A 26321-nucleotide genomic window follows, 5' to 3' on the forward strand; every position below is an offset into this window, starting at 1 on the left:
CAACTCTGTGCTGCAAGTGTATTAATCAACTGATATGAAACCAGTATAATCGTATTAAATTAGCACAAAGTGGTGTCAAGCACGGAAAATGTTTTCAATTAAGCAAATTACCATGAAAGGTCAAACGACTGTTTATACACATACTTCTTTAAAAAGTTTCTGAATGAACTTAGTGCAAGGTATCCATGAAAGTTGGGAAGAATAACATAGACTTCAGCCAGATATACTGTGGTAGACCTGATCCAATTCCCATTGAGTCAATGGAAAGGCTCCCACTGACTTCAATGAGAATAGGATCCAACTCAGTGTGAGCTTGATTCCACAAGCCTTCTACACAGCTTTGCCAACACACCTCATTACTGCTTTGCAGCAACCTTGTTATTCCAGCCTGAAACTAGCAGAAATTGCCAGTATTGCTAAATTATGTAGTGGTTTTGTGAGGTGCACTGCAAACATTTATTTTCAGTATTATTTATTATTATTTGTAATTAAGAAATGATTTGAACAGTGTCGCCACTAACTCACTCACTGTGCCACAAACTCTCCTCTGTGCACAATATACATATGTAACAGAATAGGGACAGAAATACTTAAACAATATCACAACTTGAAATTATCCTGCAACTTGTTCTATGCAGGCAGACCATCTGAACAGAAAACGTTGCAAGATGGGGGCTAAGGCCTTGATCCTGCAAACATTTAACTTTACTACTATGAGTAGTCATTGTTTTCAAGTACAGCATTTGTGTAATTGTTTGCAGGAACAAGGCCTAATTTAGCACCCAGCTGTTATGGTGATCCTTTGCTAGTTAGGTCTGATTTTTATTTATAGTGCAATAACGTAAAAGTTACATACTTCTACATCTTCATGTATAGCATTATCCCTCACTAGCAACCCTGTACTGTCATATTCATTTGGAGCTTCTTATTTCAAATTCAGATCATAGTTCCTTCCTTACTTTCCAAAACTCTGCATATACTTGTTCTATCCCACCATCTGCTACCTCCACAACTTGATTCTATCAGCCTCCTCTTTGTCTCTTTAATTTAGGATTCACACGACTCTCTTCAAGCTTTCCTTTCCCTCTAGTAGTGTATCTTTCCATTTCCAGGTCACTGTAATTATTTCTAAAAATACTTCTTTACTTCATTACCACTTTTACATTTCAGGACCTTTTTCTTACACTCTTTTCTCCAGATGGCACCTAATTTAACCTTTTTGCCCAAATAAAAGCTATTGTAATTGTGATAAGATATACAAACCCCACAAGGGAGAAGAAAGGGCTAAGGAGTAGTTCTGGATCCAGGTGGCATCACCGTGCTGCATCTGCAAAGCCTGCACAAACTTGAGGCAGAGCTTAAAAAAGGAAGCAGAGCAGCTCAGAGGGAGGGCAGTGGAAAGAAGCAGACCTGTGCTCTGAGCTCTTGGGAAGGAGTAACCCAGGAACTCTTGCTGGCTTAGGTTTGGAGACAATGACTTGGCCAAACCTGCAAAGGAGGGACTGGTGACTTTTAAAAGTCAGAAACTTTCATTTTGTGTTCCAGTTCTTTACTTTATCCTGGAAGTGACACTGGTAGGAAGCAATCCAGGGAGCACCTGCACAGCATCCCAGTGTGCAGGTCTCAGCTGCCTACCATTGGGTTCTGGATTGGAGTCTAGTGGAGAGGGTGCCCAGGCTTCCTTACCAATCCCTAAAGAGGGAATAATGACAGAAGTCTATCCCTTAGTGGGAAATCCAGTCAGGGAAGATCCTGAAGGTGTAAGAATCCAGATCCTAAGACTCTGACCCAAGGGGGAAGCTTTGAAACCCTTGCTGATTTCTGAGGACTTCCACATTATTGGACTCTTTATATGTACTCTGAAAGGGGTGGACTCAAATGTGTAACTCGGATGGAGGACTGAGTCACAAAAAATGACAGACATGTATGTGGCAGAACTGTAGTGAGAAAGGGAAATGCCCAGGAAGAAGACAGCTTGCTACATCCTGGTCTGACTACTAGGAGGCCTGGCCAGTGAGTATTTCCCTTCGCAATTGATGGCAAATGTGGGCAAGCTAATCTCAGCCCTGCTAAAGGGGATTATGTAGTTAAAAAAAACAAAAACAAAAACTTACCTCACCAACGAGACGGGGATAACAAGATGGACATGGAGAAGCTGTTAAAGTGGGTGATGGATAAAAAGCAGCAACAGGCAGAGCAGCAGCACCACCACCAACTGTTACCACAGATGGACACCCAGCAACAAGCAATACAACAACAGCAACTTGTTCAAGAGCTGGTCGTACAGTAATAAGAAGAATAACAGGGTCTTATTCAACAGGTGTTGACAATGGTACAGCCATAAGGTGTGTGACTCCTTCCACAGGAGCACCTAATCCAAGCTCAGCCACCTCAGTACTAATGAAGTTTACAAAGATGAGGCCAGAGGCTGAACCTGAGGCATTTTTGGTTATGTTCAAATGGGCAGCAATTGCAGCACGACTACCTGAACACTAGGCTATTCTGCTGGCTCCATACTTGAAGAGACAATCCTAGGCTGCCTAGAGGAGATTGACCCAGTCACCAGGCAAGACTATATTTGTATCAAGGTCACCATTTTGGATTATTGAGTCATCACGGCTGAAACATATTGTCATTGCTTCTGGAGACACAGATATCCAAAAGTGATCCAGCCCTGGATAGTGGCCCAGAAACTCAAGGAATGCTGCTGGTGCTGGCTCCAATCAGAGATGAGGACCAGGGTGCAGGTGGCTTAACAAGTTGTAATAGAATAGTTTACCCAGATCCTCCCAGCTGGGGGAAGAGACTGGGTGGTGAGGCATCTACACGAGACATTGGCAGAAAACGTAAATTAAATGGACAATTACATGGCTGCTGACCAATTTCCTTCTGAGACAATGGGGATGTAGCTCTGCTGTGGTCAGGGGAACAGCCCTGTCCCAAGGCATGGGATGAAAGGAACCAGTGGGATTAGATGAAACAACAGGGACCTCTTGCCGGACAAGCAGCCTTCCCTCTACACTAAAGAATGAGACCACATGCTCATTAGACGTAGAGCTCCTAGCCAGAGATGTAAATTTTGTAAGAGAACAGAGAGATGACCAGATGCTAAGCTGGGCCTACGATCAAGCGGCAAGGGCCAATGGTGAAGAAGTGGCTCCTCATTTGCTAAAAGAATTACCCCACTTTGAATTTAGGGGAGACTGGTTATAGTGGCTGGAACAGAACCACCAAATCAAAGAGATAACAATACAGCTCCTCATGCTGAGAGGATATTAAAGAAAAATGTTACGGCTCACTCACTTGATCTCATGTGCAGGACACTTGGGGTGAATAAAACCCTCAAACAAGTGATGAACAGGTGCTATTGGCCGGGAGTGCACAAAGAAATCATGGATTATTGTGCATCTTGACAATTGGCTGGACTCAAGAGGATCCTAAAAGCCCACCCTATTCATGTTCCCTACAATGGGGATACTATTTGAAAGAACTGGGATGGACCTAGTGGGACCGCAGGATAAAAGTGCAGCAGGGTACCAGCATATCCTGGTGGTCCTAGATCACACAACCCAGTATCCCGAAGCCACCCCCCTCCACTCTTTAAATGCGGCCATCGTAGCAGAGCTTATGAAATTATTTGCTCAAGTATATTGAAAGAGATCCTGACTGATTAAGGAACTAATTTTGTGTTGCATTTGATGAAAGGCCTGTTAAAGATTAAGATACTAAGAATGGATGGACTGATTGACTGGTTCAATTGGATACTGAAAGAAATTTTAAGGAAATTTGTAGCATCAGACCCTTGTCACTGAGACCAGTTATTTCCACTACTGTTGTTTGCCATCAAAGAGGTTCTGCAGGAATCCATGGAATTCTCCCCACTGCCTGCAGTATAGCAGCTCAAATCTTATGGGATTTTAGACCTCCTCCGAGAAGCCTGGGAGGAAGAAGGACCATAGGTAATAAATGTGGTGCAGTATGTACTCCAGCTTTAAGAGACTTTTTTTTAGGGTACTTTGTAAAAGAGAACTTATTGAAAGCCCAACAGAACCAAGAAAAGGCCTATAATCAAAGGACCATCTATGATTGAGACCCATTTACAGGGCACTATTATTGCTGTCTAGTTTGGAGTAAAAATTATTGGTCCAATGGCAGGGACTGTTCAAGGTTGTGATACAAGTGGGACCAGTCATCTAGAAAATCTGAAAGCCAGGGAAGAAAAATGAAACAAGTGTACAACATTAACCTTTTGAAAGCCTAGAAAGACCAGGAACGTCTCCTCATAATACCTTATCCATCCAAATCTGAATTAGGCCATCAAGCACCCATAACCCAAGAATCCTGATCCGTACTGATGGAAGAAGAGCTTCAATCAGAACAGACAGCCCAAATGCAGCAGCAAATTGACTCGTTCTCTGCAGTATTTTCAACCTTTCCAAGACAGACTAACCTGACTTATTATCATATAGCCATAGAACCAGGACAATGGATTCTTGAGAAACCACAACTCCTGTGAAAGATGTGGGACACCGTCCAAGAGAAGCTACGAGCTATGTTAGATCAGGGGTAGTGGAAGAGTCTTGCAGTGGTTGAGAAGTCCCACTATGCTGGTACCTAAACCAGATGGGATGACCCATTCTTGTATTGATTTCTGAAAGGTAAATGCAATATCAAAGTTTGATGCTTACCTAAGTCCCGGGTTAATTAGTTACTAGAAAGGCTGGGAGCTGCTGAGTATATTTCCACCCTAGACCTCATGAAGGGATACCGGCAGATCCCTCTGACCTCAGAATCTCAGGAAAAGACTGCTTTCTCCATACCATTTGTTCTGCACCAATTGCAAACTATGCCATTTGGCCACCATGGAGCAGCAGCCACTTTCCAATGACATATGGCTCAAAAGGTGCAATCACACGGTCAACATGCTGCAGCATATATATATGACATTGTGATTTATAGCCATAAATGGAATGACCACATATAGAATCATAAATGTAGGAATGGAAGGTACCTCAAGAGGTCTTTTAGTCCAGTCCCTTGCACTCAAAGCAGGACTAAGTATTATCTAGACCATCCCATTGTCTAACCTGCTCTTAAAAATCTCAAATGATTGATATTCTATAACTTTCCTAGGTAATTTATTCCAGTGCTTAACTGCCCTGACAGGAAGTTTTTCTTAATGTCTAACCTAAACTGCCCTTGCTGAAATTTAAGCCCATTGCTTCTTATCCTATACTCAGAGGTTAAAGAGAACAATTTCCTCCCTCCTCCTTATAACAACCTTGTATGTACTTGAAAAGTATTATCATGTCTCCCCTCAGTCTTCTCTTCTCCAGACTAAACAAACCCAATTTTTTCAATCTTCCTTCATAGATCATGTTTTCTAGCACTTTAATCATTTTTGTTGCTCTTCTCTGGACTTTCTCCAAATTGTCCACATCTTTCCTGAAAAGTGGCACCCAGAATTGGACACACAACTCCTCCGTGCTGCTTAAGCCTCAACTGTATAGCAGAAGAATTACTTCTCATGTCTTGCTTACAACACTCCTGCTAATATAACCCAAAATGAGGTTTGCGCTTTTTTTTTTTTTTGGCAACAGTGTCACACTGGTGATTCATATTTGGTTTGTGATCAACTATGAGCCCCAGATCCCTTTCTGCAATACTCCTTCCTAGACCGTCATTTCCCATTTTCTATGTGTGTAACTGATTGTTCCTTCCTAAATGGAGTACTTTGCATTTGTCCTTATTGAAATTCATCCTATTTACTTCAGACCATTTCTCCAGTTAGTTCAGATCATTTTGAATGATGTTACCTCTGTCCTACAGCCTCTCGGGGTGCAGGATTCACTGTGAACCCAGCAAGTGTAAGATGGCAAACTGGGAAGTTACTTATCTTAGCTATACCATATGAAGTGGCAAGTCATGACCCCTAATTGGAAAATTACAGGCCTTAGCAACCCTGCCCATCCTGACAACAAAAGAACAGGTCTGACACTTTTTGGGCCCAGCAGGCTATTATGGGCATTTTGTATCAGACTGTGCCATGATTGCAGCACCCCTCATGGACCTTGTGAAGGATACCAGTCCTAAGAAAATAATTTGGTCTGAAGTCTGTGACAGGGCATTTAGGACTCTAAAAGATTGCCTGTCCAAAAAATTCACACAACAGAGGCCTCTGATGAAAGATGAGGAATAGTCCTTTCCCAAGAGGTTAAGGAAGAGGAATACACAATCCTGTATATAGATAGCCTATTCAGTCACAGAAAAAGAAGCCTTAGCTGTGAAATGGGCTGGGGATGCTTTAAAGTGCTATTTGTTGGGAAACCCCTTCTCATTAGTAACTGACTACATGCTTCTTCACTGGTTGAACATCATGAAGGATGCAAACCCAGGAATTATACAGTAGTACCTCTCCTTACAGCCATATAATTTTCAGGTACTCCACCAAGCTGAGAAGGCCCACCAAAAGGTGGATTTTCCTCCCCAAGAAGGGACCTGAGTATGGAGGACACAAACCTTGGTCCTGTTTTGAGGGGGTGGATAAGTGATGGGGTATACAAACCACACACGGGAGAAGAAAAAGTTAAATAGCAGTTCTGGGGCCAGGTGGCCCCACTGTGTTGTACTTGTAAAGCCTGCACAAGCTGAAGGCAGAGCTTAAACAGGGAAGCAGAGCAGCTCAGAGGCAGGCAGTGGAAGGAAGCAGACCTGAGCTCTTGGGAAGGAGTACCCTAGGAGCTCTTGCTGCCTGAGGATCAGAGATACTGATCTGACCAAGCCTGCAAAGGAGGGACTGGTGAAGGTCAGAAACTTTAATTTTGCATTCAGTGCTTTACTTTATGCTGGGGGAAGAGTGAGCACTGGTAGGAAGCAAGCCAGGGAGGCAGCTGCATAGCACCCGAAGATGCAGGTCTTAGCTGCCTACTTTGGGTCCTGGAGTGGAGCCCAGTGGAAGAGTGGGCTCTTGTTCCCTACCAACACCTAAAGAGGGGACAATGACAGATGTCTATACTTCAGTAGGGAACTTAGTTGGGGAAGATCTTGAAGGTGTGTAAGGGTCCAGACCCTAAGACCCTGACCCAAGGAGTTAAGCCCTGAAGTCCTTGCTAACTTCTGAAGACTTCCACATTATTTAACTCGTTATGTGTACCCTGAAAGGGGTGGATACAAATATGTGATCTGGCTGGAAGGCTGAGTCACAAAAAGGACAGACCCCTACATGGTGGAGCTATAGTGAGAAAGGAGAATACCTGATAAGAGAACTTGCCACACCCTGGCCTGACCACTAGGAAGCATTGCTGGTAAGTGCTTCACAGTAATCAGCTCAGTAAAGCATCTTCTCTCTATTCCACCTCTCTGTAAAACATTTGGAACTTTTTTGTATAAGGACACTAAATAAAAATGTAATTATATTGTTAAGTTTCATTAGTAACCTCATTTTCAACACTTTATAGAAAAGTATTTAACTCACTGCAGTCCAGTTTTAAGACCAAAACTAATGCACAGTGGCACTTGATTATTGTTTGTATTAAGGTATGGTCTAAGTCCCAGGCAGGATTGGGACCCCTTGTGCTGGGGACTGCAAATGCATAGGAAAATATGGTAGCAGCCCCAAAGAGCTTAAAATCAAGAAACTCAAAGCAACTGGTAGCTAGAATATTACTCTCCAGGACAGGACCTCTTGTTGGCAACATATGACTCAATACTATGCTAGGAGGGCCATAGGAGTGTTTATTCTAGAATAAGAATGGGACACATTAGCCAGTGCTGTGAGAAAGGTTGCACCATTCCTGTATATTCCATCTTTTCTGTGGATAAAGAATGTAAATTTCCATTCCTGATCCTCCAGTACTCCTCAAAAGTATTAATTGCACCTACGTTTTTAAGGTAAAACCCTCATGATGTAAATGTTTAAGATATATCATTGGTGGGCATAGAAAGTATGTCTGTTTGTTAGTCATAAACACAGTTCAATATAGTAATACAGATAATGTTACCAACAACTAATAAGATATTCTTTTTAAAATCACAGGACAGTGGAAAGAGAAATTTGGTGTCTTGGGATGATACAAATTATTTTGCAAGTCTAGAGCCCTAATAAGGGAGGCACTTTTATCTAATGGTTAGAGCAGAACTTAGGTATAGGCAGAGCTGGGTTATATTTCCAACTCTGGATCACTTTCAGGCATAATTTTTTTTACGTATTTCCTCTACAGATTTCAATGGGAGTTATGAGTCCTTCATATATTCTTAGTTTTCCAACCATTTTCCAGGAGATGGAGATGGGCAAGTATCATTTTGTAGAATGCTTTGAAAAGTTTTAATGAGAAGTATGGTAAATTCAAAATATTATTCATAATAAAGATATAGCACTTCCAAATGTGCTGGTGGGTTGGGGAAAATAATTCTATAAGAAACACGAAGACAACCCAACCATGTTCTTCCAGATGGTTGGGGAGAAAGAGGTATATATATATAGTGCAAGGAAATGGGCTCTACAAGTGGAGAAGGGAAGAAAAAGTGAGTTCAGGGACATTCGTGGGAGAAAAACATGAACAGGGAAACTTAAGGAGCAGTTTTGGCATGTAGGGCCTGGTCCTGCACCACTGAAGTCTACGGGAACAGGAGCAGGCCCTTAGTAACTTACTTTGGGAACAAAAACCTGATTATCTGAAAAACGGAGAAGTAGTAAGAAGATGGGTCTGAAAAAGTGTCTAAATCATAGGAGTATGTTACTAATTAAGGGCTTGACCTGATGAACTGCCTCAACTTGCAATGAAAACATCAGAAGCTCAGGCTGCTTAACACTTGCTAAATCAAGCTCTAAAATACTAGGGAGTAGTGACATAGTCAAAGGCATTACCTGGAACATTATCTGTGGGATGTTGAATGGCTTCTGAAAAGTGCTCAGCACTTCCAATTTCTGTTGACTTCTGTGGGAATTGTGTTCTCACCAGCTCATGGTGTCCCAGAAATCCAGAAGATTTAGCAAGCACCTAATTCTTTTTTCTTTTCTTTCTGTGACAGCAGATTGTATTTGTAGAAACAGCTATAGGAAAGTGTTAACAGAGTAGTGATAGTTAGTTTTGTTATGGGCTTGATCCTGCATCCATTGAACACCTGGGACAGCTCCCATTGACTTCAGTGATGCAGGATCAGCCCCTTATGTAATTCATGTACACAATACTCATTCTGCTGAGTATTGGTCTCCTGCCTCTCTCTAAGATTTTATTATTTATATTACTGTAGCATTGACAATGTGCTAAACACTGTCCATACAAAGATCCAGTCCCTATCCTGTAAATGTTAATATTTAAGGTTGTGATGCTGCAAACTGAGCTGTGGACTCCTGCACCCACACAGTGCTCTACTGATTTTAATAGAGCTCCGTATAGGACTAGGAGCTGCTTGTACAGATCAGTGATCTATGACTAAGAAAAATACTTTACGTATGTTTTATCCCTCTGCATGCACTTGTCTGTTGTTCTAAATCCCAAACCTACAAAAATTTACCATGAGTAATCCTGTAAAATTTAGTAGCAAAATTAAGCATCTGCATCAGTGTCTGCAGGATTGGGGGGGGTCTTAATTAGGATTAGCTGTCTCCAAAATTGCCCTTTGGCTAAGCCAATTATTAATTGACTAATTTCTTGTAAAGATCACAGAAGTGGGCCTTGAGGACAGATTTGAAGGAAGAGAATAGTGGCCTGTGAAATGAATATGCTTGATACAAACAAATCAAATGACAGGTATTAGACCTGTGTATTACTCAAGAAAATTTTAACTTTTATATGGAATGCTTTACAGTATTGAAGTCAAGGCAGGCTTTCCTACAATTTGTATCTTTGGAAAATAAGTTTTGTGCATGAATTTTTATATTTAATTCAGAAAATATATACAGTAGGGACAATTTTTTGATTGGAAGGTATGCAACATATAGGAAAAGAATCAGTGCTAACTCATTTGAAAATTAGGAAACTGACCTGTGAATAAAGATGCAGGTTATTTTGTCACCATGAGGTTTTAAGTTCTTAAGTGGACAGGCAGTCAGAGCTGACTCCAGAATTTCTGCTGCTCTAAGCAAACTGGCATATCCTCCATGCCTGCAGTCACTAACCATTTTGCTGCCTTGAAAGCTTTGCTACTCTTCAGGGACTCACCCCAGTCAGCAATGATGGGAGCAGCTCTGAGGGCAATATAGTTAATAAATCAGAATCTGATTCTACAGACTCTTATGCACCTGCTTAATTTTAAGCATAAAGTTAAACAGGTGCATAAGTATCTGCAGGATTAGGGTCTTAAGACAGTATTTTTACTTTTTTGCATCATTAGTTTTGCTTGAACCATTAGCATTAATTAGCATAAGATGCAATATAGCAAAGATGGGATGATTATTTTAAAAAAACCCTGAAGAACCCACCTGACAGGCAAGCTCTTGCTCTTTTTTTTTCTTTTAATTTTAAATAAAGCTGTCTATGAAGTTTAGCCTCAGGAGAACTTCATTCAAATCAATTAATCAGTCAGTCTCTCCAGTGACTAGCTTTCTGGAGACAAAAAAGTCAAAATAGGTTTTGAGAGTGAATTTTGCTTTTTTATTTAATTTCCTTCTCTCAGTTCTATCAGTTTTTTACACCACACCCCAATTCTGCTTTCTTGTTCTTTTACACCCACAACTCCTACTCAACTCAAGAGTTCACTGTGCAAAAATTAGCACATTAGCACATCTCATGCTGCAAAAATCTATCCTGGAGAGAGTCAAGGCCAAATTCTGTGCCAATTAGATTTTCTGCTAATTCCTACTCCAATCCCTAACCAGTTATGCATGTTCCTACAGTTATTAATTTGAGTAACCCCACTGATTTAAGTGGGATTACTTACATTAGTAAGGTCAAGCACCTGTGTGTCTGCAGGATCAGGGCCTAAAGTCTTGATTCTGCAACGTAGCTGAGTACCCTCAACTCCAATATGAGAGGGGTTGAGGATGATCATGACCCTCAACATGGTCAATGGGATTGTATGAGGTTTAGGCAAATGCCCACCTGGTGAACTCTTGTACTGTGGGTCCCCCTTTGTGGACTAGGTAGAGTTACACACAATAAGCAGTAGTAGCTTATTCCACAAGCTTATCCCTTTGATTTCAGTGGGGCTAATTATGGTGTAAGACACTTATTCAGAGTCAGTTAAGAATATCACCAATTCATTTTCTGGAATAAACAAAAATGAACTCTTTTAATTCCCCACCCCCAATGGGTTACTGAAAAAAAGTTAGATAAAATGACAAAATAGGTAACTCCCCCCCCCCCAAACTTTACCCCTGAAGACACTTCTCAGTTGGTAGAAGACAGCCTTTGAGCACTGAAATATCTGTTAACTGTTGCTAAGTCCTCCCCCGAGAAGGTGATGAGTGTGGCTTGGGTCCCTTGATCCTCCTCCTGCTGCTGCTGCTGGAGGAGGAGGCGGTGGCTGCTGGGGTAGCACAGCTGTTACAGTGCAGCCACTGGTCCCTCCTCCCAGCTGCGGCTGCCTCATCTCCCCCCACCGAGCCCGTCCCTCCCCTCAGCCGCTCCCGACGCTGCTGCTGCCACCTCCTCCCCACCCCCACCCTCTCTCTCTGTCTCCCTCCCCATCTCTCTCTGTCCCGTTCCCCCCTTCCCCCGCCTCTCTCCGCCCTGCCGCCGGCGGCCCTGGCAGAGCAGGCACTGCAGGGGGATCTCAATGTAACACCATGACAGGCATCGCCGCCGCCTCCTTCTTCTCCAATACCTGCAGGTTCGGGGGCTGCGGGCTCCACTTCCCAAGCCTGGCGGAGCTCATCGAGCACATTGAGGACAACCACATCGGTGAGTGGCCGGGAGGGGGACCTCCCCCGCCCCGCCGCAGGCAGCGCTGGGTGCATGTGCGGGGGGGGGAGTGCATGTGCGGGCGCTGGGGTGCATGCCGCGCCCAGGCAGGGCGCGGGGGAGAAGGTGCCGGCCGGGGGCGGCTGCATACTGGGCATGGGCGTGTTCGGGGGCGCGGGTGCAGGAGGCGGCATGGCCAGACGTGGGGGGGGAGGCTGCTGCGCTGGGTGCGCGTGAGGGTCTGGGGCGGCGTGTGGTGGCGCGGGCGAGCCGGGCGCTGCAGCGGGGAGTTAGTTTGCCCGGGCAGGAGGCAGTGCGGCGAGCCGGAGGAGGCGCGGGGGAGGGGGGAGGAGGACGGGCACGGCACTGCACGCCGCCTGCTGCTTCCGCCCCGGCTCTGGCTGTCAGGGCTCCGGGGAGGGAGGGACGGAGCGAGCCGCCGCGGCGGCGGCAGCCATTCCGCTTCCTCTTCCTCCTCCTCCTCCTCCTCGCTGCTGCGTCTTGTCAGTTCTGTTGCTAGGTGTGGTGGGGAGGATGGGGCGCTGCCCTGAAGGCGCCTCTCCGGGGAGGAAGACTGTCGGGGCGGCCGGGGGCCGCCCGGCGGCTGGGTGGGCGTGGAAGGCCCGCCGGCTGGGGTGGAGGTTAAGCGGCGGCGGCGGCGGCTGCAGCAGGGGTGAGGTCTGCGTGCGTGCTGCTGGTGCCGTGCCCGGGGTCGGGAGGGAGGCGCCGCGCGCCTTCGGCCGCCCGGGGAGGAAGAACCCCCCCGGTGCAGCGCGGCCGGCCGGCCAGCCAGCCAGCCGGCCGGGGATTCCTCTGCGCTCTGCTGCTGCCGCTGCCATTTGCTGCTGAGCTGAGGCCAGCCAGGCCTCTGAGCGGGTCCCGGGGCATGGGGCTGGGCTGGGCTGGGCTCATCACCTGTAGGATTAGGATAGCTCGTTCCCCTCCTCCTTTCCACCCCCCTCACACCGTGTTGATCAGACCAGCTCTTTCAACAAGTCCCTGCCTTGGATGCCACGGTGCCGAATTCTCCATGAAGAATGGATCCGCCCTGTGCTCGCTTCGAGGGGAGTGGGGGCAGGGTGTATGTATGTATGTATGCCCCAGTGCATTATGCAGCAGCAGGAGGTGCGGTGGTGATGACTCGTCAGGCTGTTGCCTCTGGGTTTGCATCCACAGAGCGGTTTGCAGTAATAATGGGCAGGTATGAATGTTTGAGGAATGACCCAGGGCTCTACATATTGGCAAATCTAGAAGTTAACGTTATTAAAAAGTTTTTTTTTTAATCTTCCCATTAATATGGGAGTAAATGATAAAACATGAGGCCTGCATTCTATACATGTTGGATTTTTCTTAAAATAAGCTTTGGTTTAAAAGAGTTTAGCAAATCAGCTACACTTTTTTTAAGAAATTGCTGTATAAAATGCAGTACAATTGATGCATTACCACAAAAACAAGGTGGGTGAGGTAATATCTTTTATTGGACCAACTTCTGTTGGTGACAGACACAAGCTTTCAGGCTTACACAGAGCTCGAAAGCTTGTCTCTCTCACCAACAGAAGTTGGTCCAATAAAAGATATTACCTCATCCACCTTGTTTCTCTACTATCCTGGGACTGACACAGCTATAACTACACTGCATTGCCAACATTTATTTTTGTTGTCCCATTTAACAGGGATGTTACAAAGACTTTTAGGCTACCCCTTTTGTGTAATTGCTTTCATGCTGCATTTTATTAACAGAATGTAAATTAAGTTATCAGAAGTATAATTTTCTTCAAAGAAATTTGACAGGTTAGTGAGTACTGATTTGTTTTAATATGAAAGAGGACTATATTATAAAGAGGTTGTAAATAACTAGATTTGCTATGAATCAGTAAAAATATAAGTAAGCAGCACACTGCTATATAATGGTGAAACACAGCTGCTGTTCCATTGTCTGACTAGTTTAAAAGACAGGCCGAAATGTTTGAAAAAAATAATTGAAATTTTTATGAATAAACTTTAAAATTGCATGTCAGCAACTGCATTAATACAGTGTTATAATTAGGATTTAAATTGCAAAACAGTCCGGAAATTCAAATGTATGGTTACCATAACCATACACTCTTGCAAATATGTGATAAAACCGAATACAGTAGCAATTCTCTAACTTGCAGATTTAGCACACTACATCTCAAACTGATAAACACCTACTATACTGTTGTCATAATCTTAAACAATATAGTTGTAATGGATTCTCATTTTGATACTGTACTGTTAAACCAGCGATTCTCAATCTTTCCCCATACTGTGAGTCATGGTACAACAGGAAAAGGTATCGGGACGTCCCCTCCCAACTAGACATAAATAAAGAGAAGGTGTCATGACAGCCCCTTCCCGTTTGAATCTGTTTGCGCTCTCCAGGTTGGGAAGTCATGCTACAAACTAAGCCACGAACCACCTGATTGTGGCCTGTGGACCACAATTAGAGAACCACTGATATACAGTTGTACAGAATATTTTATATGCATGAGGGGGAAGGGCAGGCTGAGTTACATTAGGAAATTATACATTTAATTTCCTAATAGCTGTGCATATAAAATTAACGTTACAGTAATATATATATTTGCATGTAATATTTTCTTTAAAAGAAAGTTGCAATGGATCACATATTAAATACCCACACATATATTAATATGAGCATGTGATAGACACTGTTTTGAGTATATTTATTTGAATGTTCTTCCATATGGGATCACACATTCAAATAACATTGTCCAATCTCCTCTTACAAATCTCCAATGACAGAGATTCCACAACCTCCCTAGGCAATTTATTCCAGTGCTTAACTACCCTGACAGGAAGTTTTTCCTAATGTCTAACCTAAACTGTCCTTGCTGCAATATAAGCCCATTGCTTCTTGTCCTATACTCAGAGGTTAAAGAGAACAATTTTTCTCCCTCCTCCTTGTAACAACCTTTTATGTACTTGAAAACTGTTATCATGTTCCCCTTCAGTCTTCTCTTCTCCAGACTAAACAAACCCAATTTTTTCCAATCTTCCCTCATAGGTCATGTTTTCTAGACCTTTAATCATTTTTGTTGCTCTTCTCTGGACTTTCTCCAGTTTGTCCACATCTTTCCTCAAATGTGGCACCCAGCATTGGACACAGTTCTCCAGTTGAGGCCTAATCAGTGCAGAGTATAGCGGAAGAATTACTTCTTGTTCTTGCTTACAACAATCCTGTTAATGCATCCTAGAATATTTCCTTTTTTTGCAACGGTGTTACACTGTTGACTCGTATTTAGCTTGTGATCCATTATGACCGCCAGGTCCCTTTCTGCAGTACTCTTTCCTAGGCAGTCATTTCCCATTTTGTATCTGTGCAACCGATGGTTCCTTCCTAAGTGAAGTACTTTGCGTTTATCCTTATTGAATTTCATCCTATTTACTTCAGACCATTTCTTCAGTTTGTCCAGATTTTTATTGTATCCTCCAAAGCACTTGAAACCCCTCCCAGCTTGGTATCATCTGCAGACTTTATAAATGTTCTCTCTATGCCATTATCTAAATCATTGATGAAGATATCGAACAGAATCGGACTCAGAACTGATCCCTGCGGAGCCCTACTTGATATTCCCTTTCAGCTTGACTGTGAACAACAAATGATTACTTTCTGGGAACAGTTTTCCAACCAGTTATGCACCCACCTTATAGTAACTCCATTTAGGTTGTATTTCCCTATTTTGTTTATTAGAAGACATGTTTATGCTCAACAGTATCAAAAGCCTTCTTAAAGTCAAGATATACCACATCAGCCGCTTCCCCCCTCACACCTGCCCAATCCACAAGGCTTGTCATGCTGTCAAAGAAAGCTATTAGATTGGTCTGACACTATTTGTTCTTGACAAACCCATGCTGACTGTTACTTATCACCTTATTATCTTCTAGGTATTTGCAAATTGGTTGCTTAATTATTTGCTCCATTATCTTTCCAGGTACTGAAGTTAAGCTGACTGGTCTGTAGTTCCCTGGGTTGTCCTTATTCCCCTTTTTATAGATGGACACTATATTTGCCCTTTTCCAGTCCTCTAAAATCTCTCCTGTCGTCCACGACTTTTCGAAGGTAATCACTAATGGCTCAGATATCTCCTCAATCATCTTCTTGAGCATTCTAGGATGCATTTCATCACGACTCGATGACTTGAAGACATCTAACTTGTCTAAGAATTTTAAACTTGTCTTTCCCTATTTTAGCCTCTGATCCTACCTCATTTTCGCTGGCATTCATTAAGTTAGGTGTCCAGTTGCTACTAAACTTTTTGGTGAAAACTGAAACAAAAAAGTAATTTAGCACTTCTGCCATTTCCACATTTTCTGTTAGTGTTCCTCCGCACGCCCCCCCCCCCCACCCCATTGAGTAACAGGCCTACCCTGTCCTTGCAAGGTCTTCCTCTTGCTTCTAATGTATTTATAGAATGTTTCCTTGTTACCCTTTATGTCTCTAGCTAATTTAATCTCATTTTGTGCCTTGGCCTTTCTAATTTTGTCCCTACATACTTGTGCTTTTTGTTTATATTCATCCTTTGTAATTTGACCTAGTTTCCACTTTTTGTAGGACTGTTACATGGATGCAACTCCTAGTAAAGTCATTGGGAGTTACACTTGTTAAATTGAACACCGGTCACAATTCTTTTTTCATACTAAGACTCTAATCCTATAAAACTCTTCCATGTGAGCAATCCCATTACTCTCATGGAGCAGTTTGAAGAATCAGGGCCCATGAGAGCTCAAAAAAATCCTAACATAAATTTCCTGAACTTTCCAAAACTCTTCAATTTTGTCCTGAGAAATTTCATCTAAAAGGGAAATTTTGAAAGGTTATATAAGTATTTGAAAATGGAGGCTTATCATGAAATTGTCTTCACAATGTGTGTGTTGTGAGCACAATACTATAATATTCTGTGTTGAGAATGCTTTTGTCATATTCATATAAAATCAGTAATGGTTTAATGAATTTTGGATGTATAGCATACATGGTAATATTTCTTTTAAGAACTGGTGATTTTGGAGGTTCTTTTGTACTGTGTAAAAATAAAACGATAGGATTTGGTTTGTTTGTCTTGGTAATTTTAAAAAATAAAATAAATTGGCCTGGTCAATAGCTATGCAAACAGTTAAGATTTATTGTTAATTTAGACTTGGTCCTGCAATCTGTTTTTTGTGGGTGGATCTTTACAACATGGAATCCCATTGGTCTGCCCGTATGAATCAGATTTCAACACTGGGGTCTTAAACATAACACACAATTCTGATAGTGTATATTTCCATAGAGAGTTAGAATGAATCTTGCATATTAACAAATGAATAATTGATTTGAATTGAGTCATTTTGCACTGTATGTGTAAGGGGGAAATCTACAAAACGTATTTTAATTCCTCAGTACTAATTAAGGATTGGTTTTTGCCACCATTATTCATAGAGTAAGGTACAAACTGATTAAGGGTGGCAAAAACTGGCCTTTATATTTTGGTACCAAAATTTCCTATTAACATTTCTTATTTTCAATCTAGTGGATGACATTTTTGAGGAATTCTGTAGTTGTGTTACTTACTCAGAAATACAAAATTTATGCATACAAGTGTGACAGAACTTGGTGTCTATCAATATATTTTTGTAGATCTTTAGTGTTCATTTTATATTTTAGTTAGTACCTACAGCAAGCAACTGCCATAAACGATAGATGAAATAACTGGTGCAGATGATCTGGGAGCATTGCCAACTCTTTCTGTGCTTGGCAGGTAAAGAATTATTAAACTCATGTCTGGTGTTACAGACCCATCCCAACACACCAACTCTATAGTCTTTTAAATGATTATACAATGGAGCCTTCTGGGTTGGTTAGGCTTAGTCAAGAATAATGAGCTCAGGCCTATCAGAGAGACCCCATGTACTCCTTGTTTTAATGGGAGTAAATTCTGCAGGAACAACCCCTCCTCCATTCCATGACAATGTTTACTTATTCTGTCGCCATAATAGATAACCCTCATTTTCATGTTCTGCCTCTACAGAAACAGGTACCTGCAGTTCCTAGATGAAAATACTCACTGATGTAAAATTCATCAGTGATTATTTTCTATGGTGATTATTTTTTATGCCCTTGAGGTGGCCTGGCTCTACTCAGTGGGTTATGGCTTCCATGATGTTGTCCCTACAGCCAAACTCATAGCCCCATTTCCCCATGTGTGTACCAGGAAGCAGGGATGATGGAAGGTGCGAGGAAGGGAGAATTGTAGCCTGCTTTGTGAGATCATCTGCCTGGCTCCTGGAACTTTGGCTGCTGTGCTGATATGCAGGCAGTCCAGCTCACCAACCTAAATGTTTGACTTTCCTACTCTCCAGCTAGAGCTGATCTTCAGCTGTGGCTCCCTGATCCATGGAATGGTGCAGAGAGCATCAACTCTGATCCAGTTGACTCCCTTTTTGGGTGTGTTGGGGAGTCACGGGCAGCTACAGGTGGGTCCCAGCAGGTCAGGGAGACAGAAAATAAAATGTTCAGTGCTTGGCTTCAGCAGAAGACAGATTCCACAGGAAACATGGCCGATAACTATAGTTCTGTCAGATTGTATTCGCTTTGTGGAAGGTAGGAATATGTGGCAAGGAAACAGATGCAGTGCTATATTCAGCTTTTCATTTGCAGAGCAATCCTTAAATTCATGATTTTTTGAGTCACATTTAAATGTCTTCTGGTTTTCCTACAGCAGTTGCTGATGCCTAATGGGCAGGTCACCTTACTGGCATTCTGTGATTTGATTCTTCATTTTTCTACCTCTTTCTAACATTTTTCAGTAATTGAACTCCAGCCAGAACAGCAGGACACACTTGCACTGTTAAACCTTTAGGGAGCTAGTATTTTGGTCTTGTGGTGCTGAAGCAGAGATTCAGTTAGAATTCTTACTCATATTATTTATTGCATCAGTTTTCTTACTTTCATAGCTTCTAGTGGCCAGAGTTGAATATTCTCCTGTGTGCAGATAAGGTTGGTGCTGATATCACACTATGTGCTAAATTGATTATCTCTCTGCATATATGGTTCGTCTGGACTGTTTTGCCTCCCTTGATACCCAGCAGGTCTGAGGGTAACAGATGTGGATCAAATTGGATCAGGGTTACATAACAGTTTAATGAATATAACTGATCTGAAGAGACAAGGAAAAGTGGGAGGGTGGAGGGAGAGTGAGTAGTGAAGAATCAAGGCTGAGTACATTCTTATCCTTTTTGAAGATTCTATGATATAGTACTTAACTGAGATTATGAAGCATCAAAAGGGAATCTTTCAGCCTTTACTTGTACTGAGGCCACACAAAATAGACAATTTACAGTAACTGAATATTTCAGTATAACTTGCTTAAAAAAATACAATGTTGTGTTGCTGGATATCCTCCAGGATAGTATTCATATAGTAGCTTTAACTGTCAGCACTTAAAGCTGTGACTTTTTTTAAATGGAAATTTTTATTGTGTTCCCAAATGTTAGGATTGATCATGGAATAGAGGAAACTGTTAAACTAAGTAGTGGAATTATCAGGGGGAAAAAGAAACCTGCAAAGGTGAAATTAAGTCACATAATGAAGGCAGAAAAATTTGGGCACAATATTTTCCCAGTGATAGAAGAAACCAAAAATCAATCTGGATATTCTAATGTGTAGTTCACCAGAGGGAAAGAGAGTATGTCAGTTCTGAAGTTCAACCTATGCTAATTAATTTTGGATCCTGGTGTCTCCAGTAATTTCAAGCCCCCATGGAACATTAAGGCAAAGGGGTCTATCTCAAAGACCAAAGAGCTGAGGTTTAAAAAAAAAAAAAAAAGGGGGGGGGGGGGAGGAGGCTGGGAAAGAGAGCATTCTAATGACCTGAATGCATAAAGCTTGATCAAAACTAGTACTTCTAATGGTTTCAAAGAAACAATGGTTAACTTGGGCTGTATGCTCACTTTGGTAGTAAAAGGTGCTAAAACAGTAAAAATAGAGAAACAGAATAACTTAAGACACTGTGTGGGAGAAGCTGTAGAGTACTAAATAAAAGGCAGCATCTGTAGTGGGGACCACAATGTATGAAAGAAGCAACAAGCTTTTCTGAGCCCCTGCAGTCTGGCACAAAGGCCACTTCCCCTTGCTATTTGCTAATGGCCCCAGTATGCTTAGATTTCCACAGATACACATATTGGTAATGCTGAATTTTGATGATGGTAAAGTAATGCTGCTCAGAACAGCATTAACTTAATATTGATTGTGTAATGTAACACTCCTTTTTTCCCCAGGGTAATGTGCAAATTGGCATCTAGTGTTGTCATGCCCCTTTTCTCATTTTTTGGAGATTACTCACACTTATTGAGAGTTTGTGCATTTTCTGTGTGAAATCATTTTTGTATTGAAAGATGTTATGGCAGCATCATACGTAGGATGTTTTTTGTAGTATATTGAAATCAGAAGCAGGTTTTGTAGTTAAATGTTACTGTGTCTGCCAGGCAGCTTGCATGAGTATATAGGCCTTTGTGTGCAATAAAATAACAATTAAACATACATACCCATTAGAAAAATATTAGGCCTTGTCTACACTAGAGAGTGTTGTCGATGCAAGTTAAAGCGATGATCAAAAAGCGCTATAATTACAGTGCTTGTGCCTGTTCACACAGCACTCGTGTCACTGAAGCGCATCCACAGTTCATGCTCTAGCATCAACAGTGAAAGCAGTGCACTGTGGGCAGCTATCCCACTGTGCAATTTGCCACCTTATGCCTCTAGGAGTTGTGGGAAGGTGGAGAGGATTGCAGTGCATCATGGGTGCAGGCTCAATGTCCCATTATACAGTGATTTCCGTCCCATCAGACCATGGGTTTCCAACTGCGTTTCACAACATTTTTCAGCAGTCCCTGTTTCCTGTGCGCCCACCATCTCTATCTGAAAGGATGGATCCTGCACTGCTTTCACTGTTGCTGTCAATTTCTAAACACATCACGGCTGCTTATGCAGTATATCATGAGCTCCCAATTGGAACAGGAATCCGAGACGCCTGACTTGCTCTGTGCCATGAAAACAAACAATGCCGGGTTACTGTTTGCATTCACGAAGCATCTGCACCTGGTACACCGCCACTTTTGGGCATGTGAAACAAGCATTGAGTGGTGAGATCACATCGTTGTGCAGGTCTGGGATGACAGGCAGTGGCTGCAGAACTTTTGAGTGCACAAAGCCACCTTCCTGGAACTCTGTGCAGACACCAGAATGAGAGCTGCCCTCTCGCGCATGGCGATCGCTGTGTGGAAGCTGGCAACTTCAGCCTGCTACCGGTCGGTCGCTAATCTGTTTGGAATTGAGAAGTCCATTGTTGGCACTGTTATCACAAGTGTGCAGGTCCATTAATCACATTCTGTTATGAAAGACTGAGAGTTTTGGAAATGTGTGAAATAGATGGCTTCGCAGCGATGGGATTCCTTAACTGACGGGGTGATACATGGCACCCATATCCCAATTTTGGTCTTGCACCATATTGTGACAGAGTACATCAATAGAAAGGAGTACTTCTCTGTGGTACTGCAGGCGCTTGTGGATCACCATGGGCATTTCACTGACCTCAATGCGGGTTAGTCAGGGAAGGTGCATGACGCACATATCTTCAGTAATGCTGGCCTGTACAGAAAGCTGCAATCAGGGACTTTCTTTCCAGACCAAAAGATTCCAATGGGGGAATGTTGAAATGCTCATAGTGATCCTGGGAGACCCAGCCTATCCCTTACTGCCTTACTGCCATGGGCAGTATATACGGGCAGCCTGGATAGCAGCAAGGAGCACTTGAGTAAGAGGTTGACCAGGTGCTGAATGACCGTTGAAAGTGACAGCTGACTATGAACAACCAGATGTCAGGGTTATTAGAGGGGCCCAATGGGGAGGGGGGGGGGCATTCAAATCAGGGAGGTCTTGGGGAGCCATTTTGAGAATGAGCAACAATAAGGTGTCTTTATAAACAGCACTGTGCTGTGCTATGACTGCTAGCCAGCTTGCACAGTGTATCAATGTAAGCTGCAACCACTGTGTGCCAGAGATAAAGATTTCTTATCCTTCACAGATTATGTCTTTATTAAATAACTAACAATTATTCACAAGACACACAAAAAGCCAGGCTGGAGGGGGGAAAGCAGTGAGGGGTAGTGTGGGCTAGGGCAGCTTGGTGTAAGTCCAGCTATCATTCTGGAAGTTGTCTGAAGGGGTGGAAAAAAGGCTGACTTTGGTCAACAAAAGTCTGTAGGGTAGACCAGCCCTTAGGAATTGTAGTTAGTCTCTTGATACAAAAGAACTAGGGAAAGAACATCTCATACTTTTAATCAACAAAATAATTCTTAACAAGGATGCTGGACAAAGCCCAAAGATGCATTTGTATTAAGTTTGCACCATGTCCAGCACTTCTACAACTATAATCTTTATCATTCTTGTGACAGTAATTAAAGTCTTTGCCTCTGGTGGTGTGGGAGATACCATTATCTCTAAAGGACCCAATCTTTAGCCTTTGAAGAATGTGATGAGGGGAGGCCCAGATACTCCAGCAAATCTTTTTCTATGTTTTAAATAGTGATAGTGACTTGTGGTTCTGATCAGGAGGGATGTATCAGGTTTACAACAGAGCTGCAGATTTGGGGGGCTTGCTCTACAATCGTTGCTTTGTCAGAAAGCCTTTGTTATCTAAGGGAGAACTTAAAAGAAAAAAAAATCCACCCTACTGACAATTATATCAAAAGGACTTTGTCAATTTGTTTGTGTAGAATAAACTAATAAACTCAATTTGCACCTTCACTCATTAAGTGAAGATTACCTTTTTTGTTCTGTTATTAGGCATGTACCTTATGTCATAGTGGCTTATGCTTCAGGAGAGTATTAAAAATTGTGTTTTGCCCTGAAAATGTATTTTTTAAAATATCTTTTACATGTGCTCAACAGTCTTAATCATCCAGGCCAATGGCAGCTTCTGTATTTTGTGTGTGATAAAACCCTTTTGAGATCTGCTGAATCTTTTCATGCAGTATATGTTGACTAGGCAGCAGTGACCATGAGATGGTCGAGTTCAGGATCCTGACAAAAGGAAGAAAGGAGAACAGCAGGATATGGACCATGGACTTCAGAAAAGCAGATTTTGACTCCCTCAGGGAGCTGATGGGCAGGATCCCCTGGGAGGCTAATATGAGGGGGAAAGGAATCCAAAAGAGCAGGCTGTATTTTAAAGAAACCTTATTGAGGGCACAGGAACAAACCATCCTGATGTGCAGAAAGAATAGCAAATATGGTAGGCGTCCAGCTTGGCTTAACAAAGAAGTCTTTGGTGAACTTAAACACAAAAAAGAAGCTTACAAGAAGTGGAAGCTTGGTCAGATGACTAGGGAGGATTATAAAAATACTGCTCGAACATGCAGGAATGAAATCAGGAAGACCAAAGCGCAATTGGAGTTGCAGCTAGCAAGGGACGTGAAGGGGAACAAGAAGGGTTTCTACAGGTATGTTACCAACAAGAGGAAGATTAAGGAAAGTGTGGGCCCCTTACAGAATAGGGGAGGCAACCTAGTGACAGAGGATGTGGAGAAAGCTGAGGTACTCAATGCCTTTTTTGCCTCTGTCTTCACAGACAAGGTCAGCTCCCAGACTACTGCACTGGGCGGCACAGAATGGGAAGGAGGTGAACATCCCTCAGTGCTGAAGGAACAGGTCCAAGACTATTTAGAAAGATTGGATATACACAAGTCCATGGGGCCAGATGCAATGCACCCGAGGGTGCTGAGGGAGTTGGCTGATGTGATTTCAGAGCCATTGGCTATTATCTTTGAAAGCTCATGGCAATTGGGGGAGGTCTCTGATGAGTGGAAAAAAGCAAATATAGTGCCCATCTTCAAGAAAGGGAAGAAAGAGGATCCAGGGAACTACAGACCAGTCAGCCTCACCTCAATCCCTGGAAAAATCATGGAGCAGGTCCTCAAGAAATCCATTTTAAGGCACTTGGAAGAGAGGAAGGTGATCAGGAACAGTCAGCATGGATTCACCAAGGGAAAGTCATGCTTGACCAACCTGATTGCTTTCTATGAAGAGGTGACTGGCTCTGTGGATGGGGGGAAAGCGGTGGACGTGATATTCCTTGACTTTAGCAAAGCTTTTGATACGGTCTCTCACAGTATTCTTATCAGCAAGTTAAAGAAGTATGGGTTGGATGAATGGACTATAAAATGGATAGAGAACTGGCTAGAGCATAGGGCTCAACGAGTAGTGATCAATGGCTCCATGTCTAGCTGGCAGCTGGTCACAAGCGGAGTGCCCCAGGGGTTGGTCCTGGGGCTGGTTTTGTTGAACATCTTCATTAATGACCTGGAGGATAGAGTAGATTGCACCCTCAGCAAGTTTGCAGATGACACTAAGCTAGGGGGAGTGATAGATACCCTGGAAGGTAGGGATAAGATACAGAAGGACCTAAATGAACTGGAGGATTGGGCCAAAAGAAATCTGATGAGGTTCAACAAAGACAAGTGCAGAGTCCTCCACTTAGGACGGAAGAATCCCATACACAGCTACAGACTGGGGACTGATGAGTTAGCCAGCAGTTCTGCAAAAAAGGACCTGGGGGTAACAGTGGATAAGCTGGATATGAGTCAGCAGTGTGCCCTGGTTGCCAAGAAGGCTAATAGCATATTGGGCTGCATTAGTAGGAGCATTGCCAGCGGATCGCGGGACGTGATTATTCCCCTCTATTCGGCATTGGTGAGGCCGCATTTAGAGTATTGTGTCCAGTTTGGGCCCACCACTACGAAAAGGATGTGGACAAGTTGGAGAGAGTCCAGCGGAGGGCAACAAAAATGATTAGGGGGTTGGAGCACAAGACTTATGAGGAGAGGCTGAAGGAACTAGGCTTGTTTAGTCTGCAGAAGAGAAGAATGAGGGGGAATTTGATAGCAGCCTTTAACTACCTGAAAGGGGGTTCCAGGGAGGATGGAGCTAGGCTGTTCTCAGTGGTAGTAGATGACAGAACCAGGATCAGTGATCTCAAGTTGCAGTGGGGAAGGTCTAGGTTGGACATTAGGAAAAAGTTTTTCACTAGGAGGGTGGTGAAGCACTGGAATGGGTTACCTAGGGAGGTGGTGGAATCTCCATCTTTAGAGGTTTTTAAGCTGCGGCTTGACAAAACCCTCACTGGGATTATTTAGCTGAGGTTAGACCTGCTTTGAGCAGCGGGTTGGACTAGATGACCTCCTGAGGTCCCTTCCAACTCTATGATTCTATGACTACTTTTCATAGCCATTTTAAATTAAGACAAACTGATCTCCCATCTTTCTGCCACACAAGGTAATGTTCTGGAAGATGGGGCCTGCCATCTCTAGCTCAGTCCTTTTATGGTCTAAGAAAGGACTCTTTAACTGGACTAGTTTTGAATTTTTAGCACTACAAAATTTGTCCTCAGCTCTTTCAACAACAGTTGTATCAGCCCAAGGATGTAAGTTCTCTCTCATCTGCCACCAAAACAGTTAACTTCCTTCAGGATCATTGTTTAGGTTTCAAACAAAATAGTGCATGTGCATATCTTTCTAGTTTGAATTATTGGAATGAAGCAAAACCAAGATTGTAAGCTCTTAGGGGCAGGGATCATATTTTTCAAAAGATTAAATTTTCAAAAGCATCTACGTGATTTAAAAGTCCAGCTCATATTGAAAGTCAATTATGTGAATATAATAGGAGTCTATGTCCCATTGAGTTTCACTCTGTCACTTACGCTGTTGAAAATGTTACCCTCTGTGTGGGAAGGACAGGGGTTCTCAAACTGGGGGTCAGGACCCCTCAAGGGGTCGTGAGATTATTATGGGGGGGGTTGCAAGGTGTCAGCCCCTGCATATGCTGGGGCTACGGCTGTCAGCCTTGTGCATGGCTGACAGCCAGAGCCCTTCAGAGCCGGGTGGCCAGAAAACGGGCTTCTGGCCTGCTGCTCTGAAGGTAGTGCCACCCCCAGCAGCAGTTGAGAAGTAAGGGTGGCATGGCATGGCATGAGGGAGGGTGGCATGGCATGGGGGGTCATTGCTTTTTTGGGAGGGGTCGTCACACCCTGAAATATTTTCAAAGGGGGTCCCAGCAAAAAAAGTTTGAGAACCCTAGCCCACAGAGAGCCCCATCATGACTGAAGCACCTGTCTGCAACTGCAATACAACTAATAGATAATCGTAAATGGAGCTTATGCTACTGTAAACATTAGGAGAATAACTCCATATACTTCAGTTGTGTTACTTCTGATCCATGCTGATCTAACTACAGTCTGTGGATCTATGATTTTTACATTGGTGTGAGAAGAGAACTGGACCCCACAAATTTCTTTCTTCTGATTTGGCCAGTAACAAAAATGAAGGCAGAAAACAAATGTTAGGAGGAACAAAGCAGATCCTGATGTTTGTTTTCAGCTTTTATTGCATGGTGCTTGTCGATGG

At 43.0% G+C, this 26321-nt stretch overlaps 1 protein-coding gene across 1 annotated transcript in view; it reads left to right on the forward strand.

Moving 5' to 3' along the window:
* The first annotated feature begins 11631 nt into the window (after positions 1–11631).
* Positions 11632–26321, forward strand: part of JAZF1 (JAZF zinc finger 1) — a 285031-nt gene continuing 270341 nt past the window's right edge. Inside the window, exon 1 of the mRNA XM_067562014.1 lies at positions 11632–11843. Coding sequence (XP_067418115.1) covers positions 11729–11843 — 115 coding nt within the window. The 5' untranslated portion in view covers positions 11632–11728. The remainder of the gene's footprint in view (positions 11844–26321) is intronic.

The sequence above is a fragment of the Emydura macquarii genome, unplaced genomic scaffold (assembly GCF_026122565.2).
Source record: "Emydura macquarii macquarii isolate MOO-44397 ecotype Brisbane River unplaced genomic scaffold, CSIRO-AGI_Emac_v2 contig_2422, whole genome shotgun sequence".
In the NCBI taxonomy this organism is placed as follows: domain Eukaryota; kingdom Metazoa; phylum Chordata; order Testudines; family Chelidae; genus Emydura; species Emydura macquarii.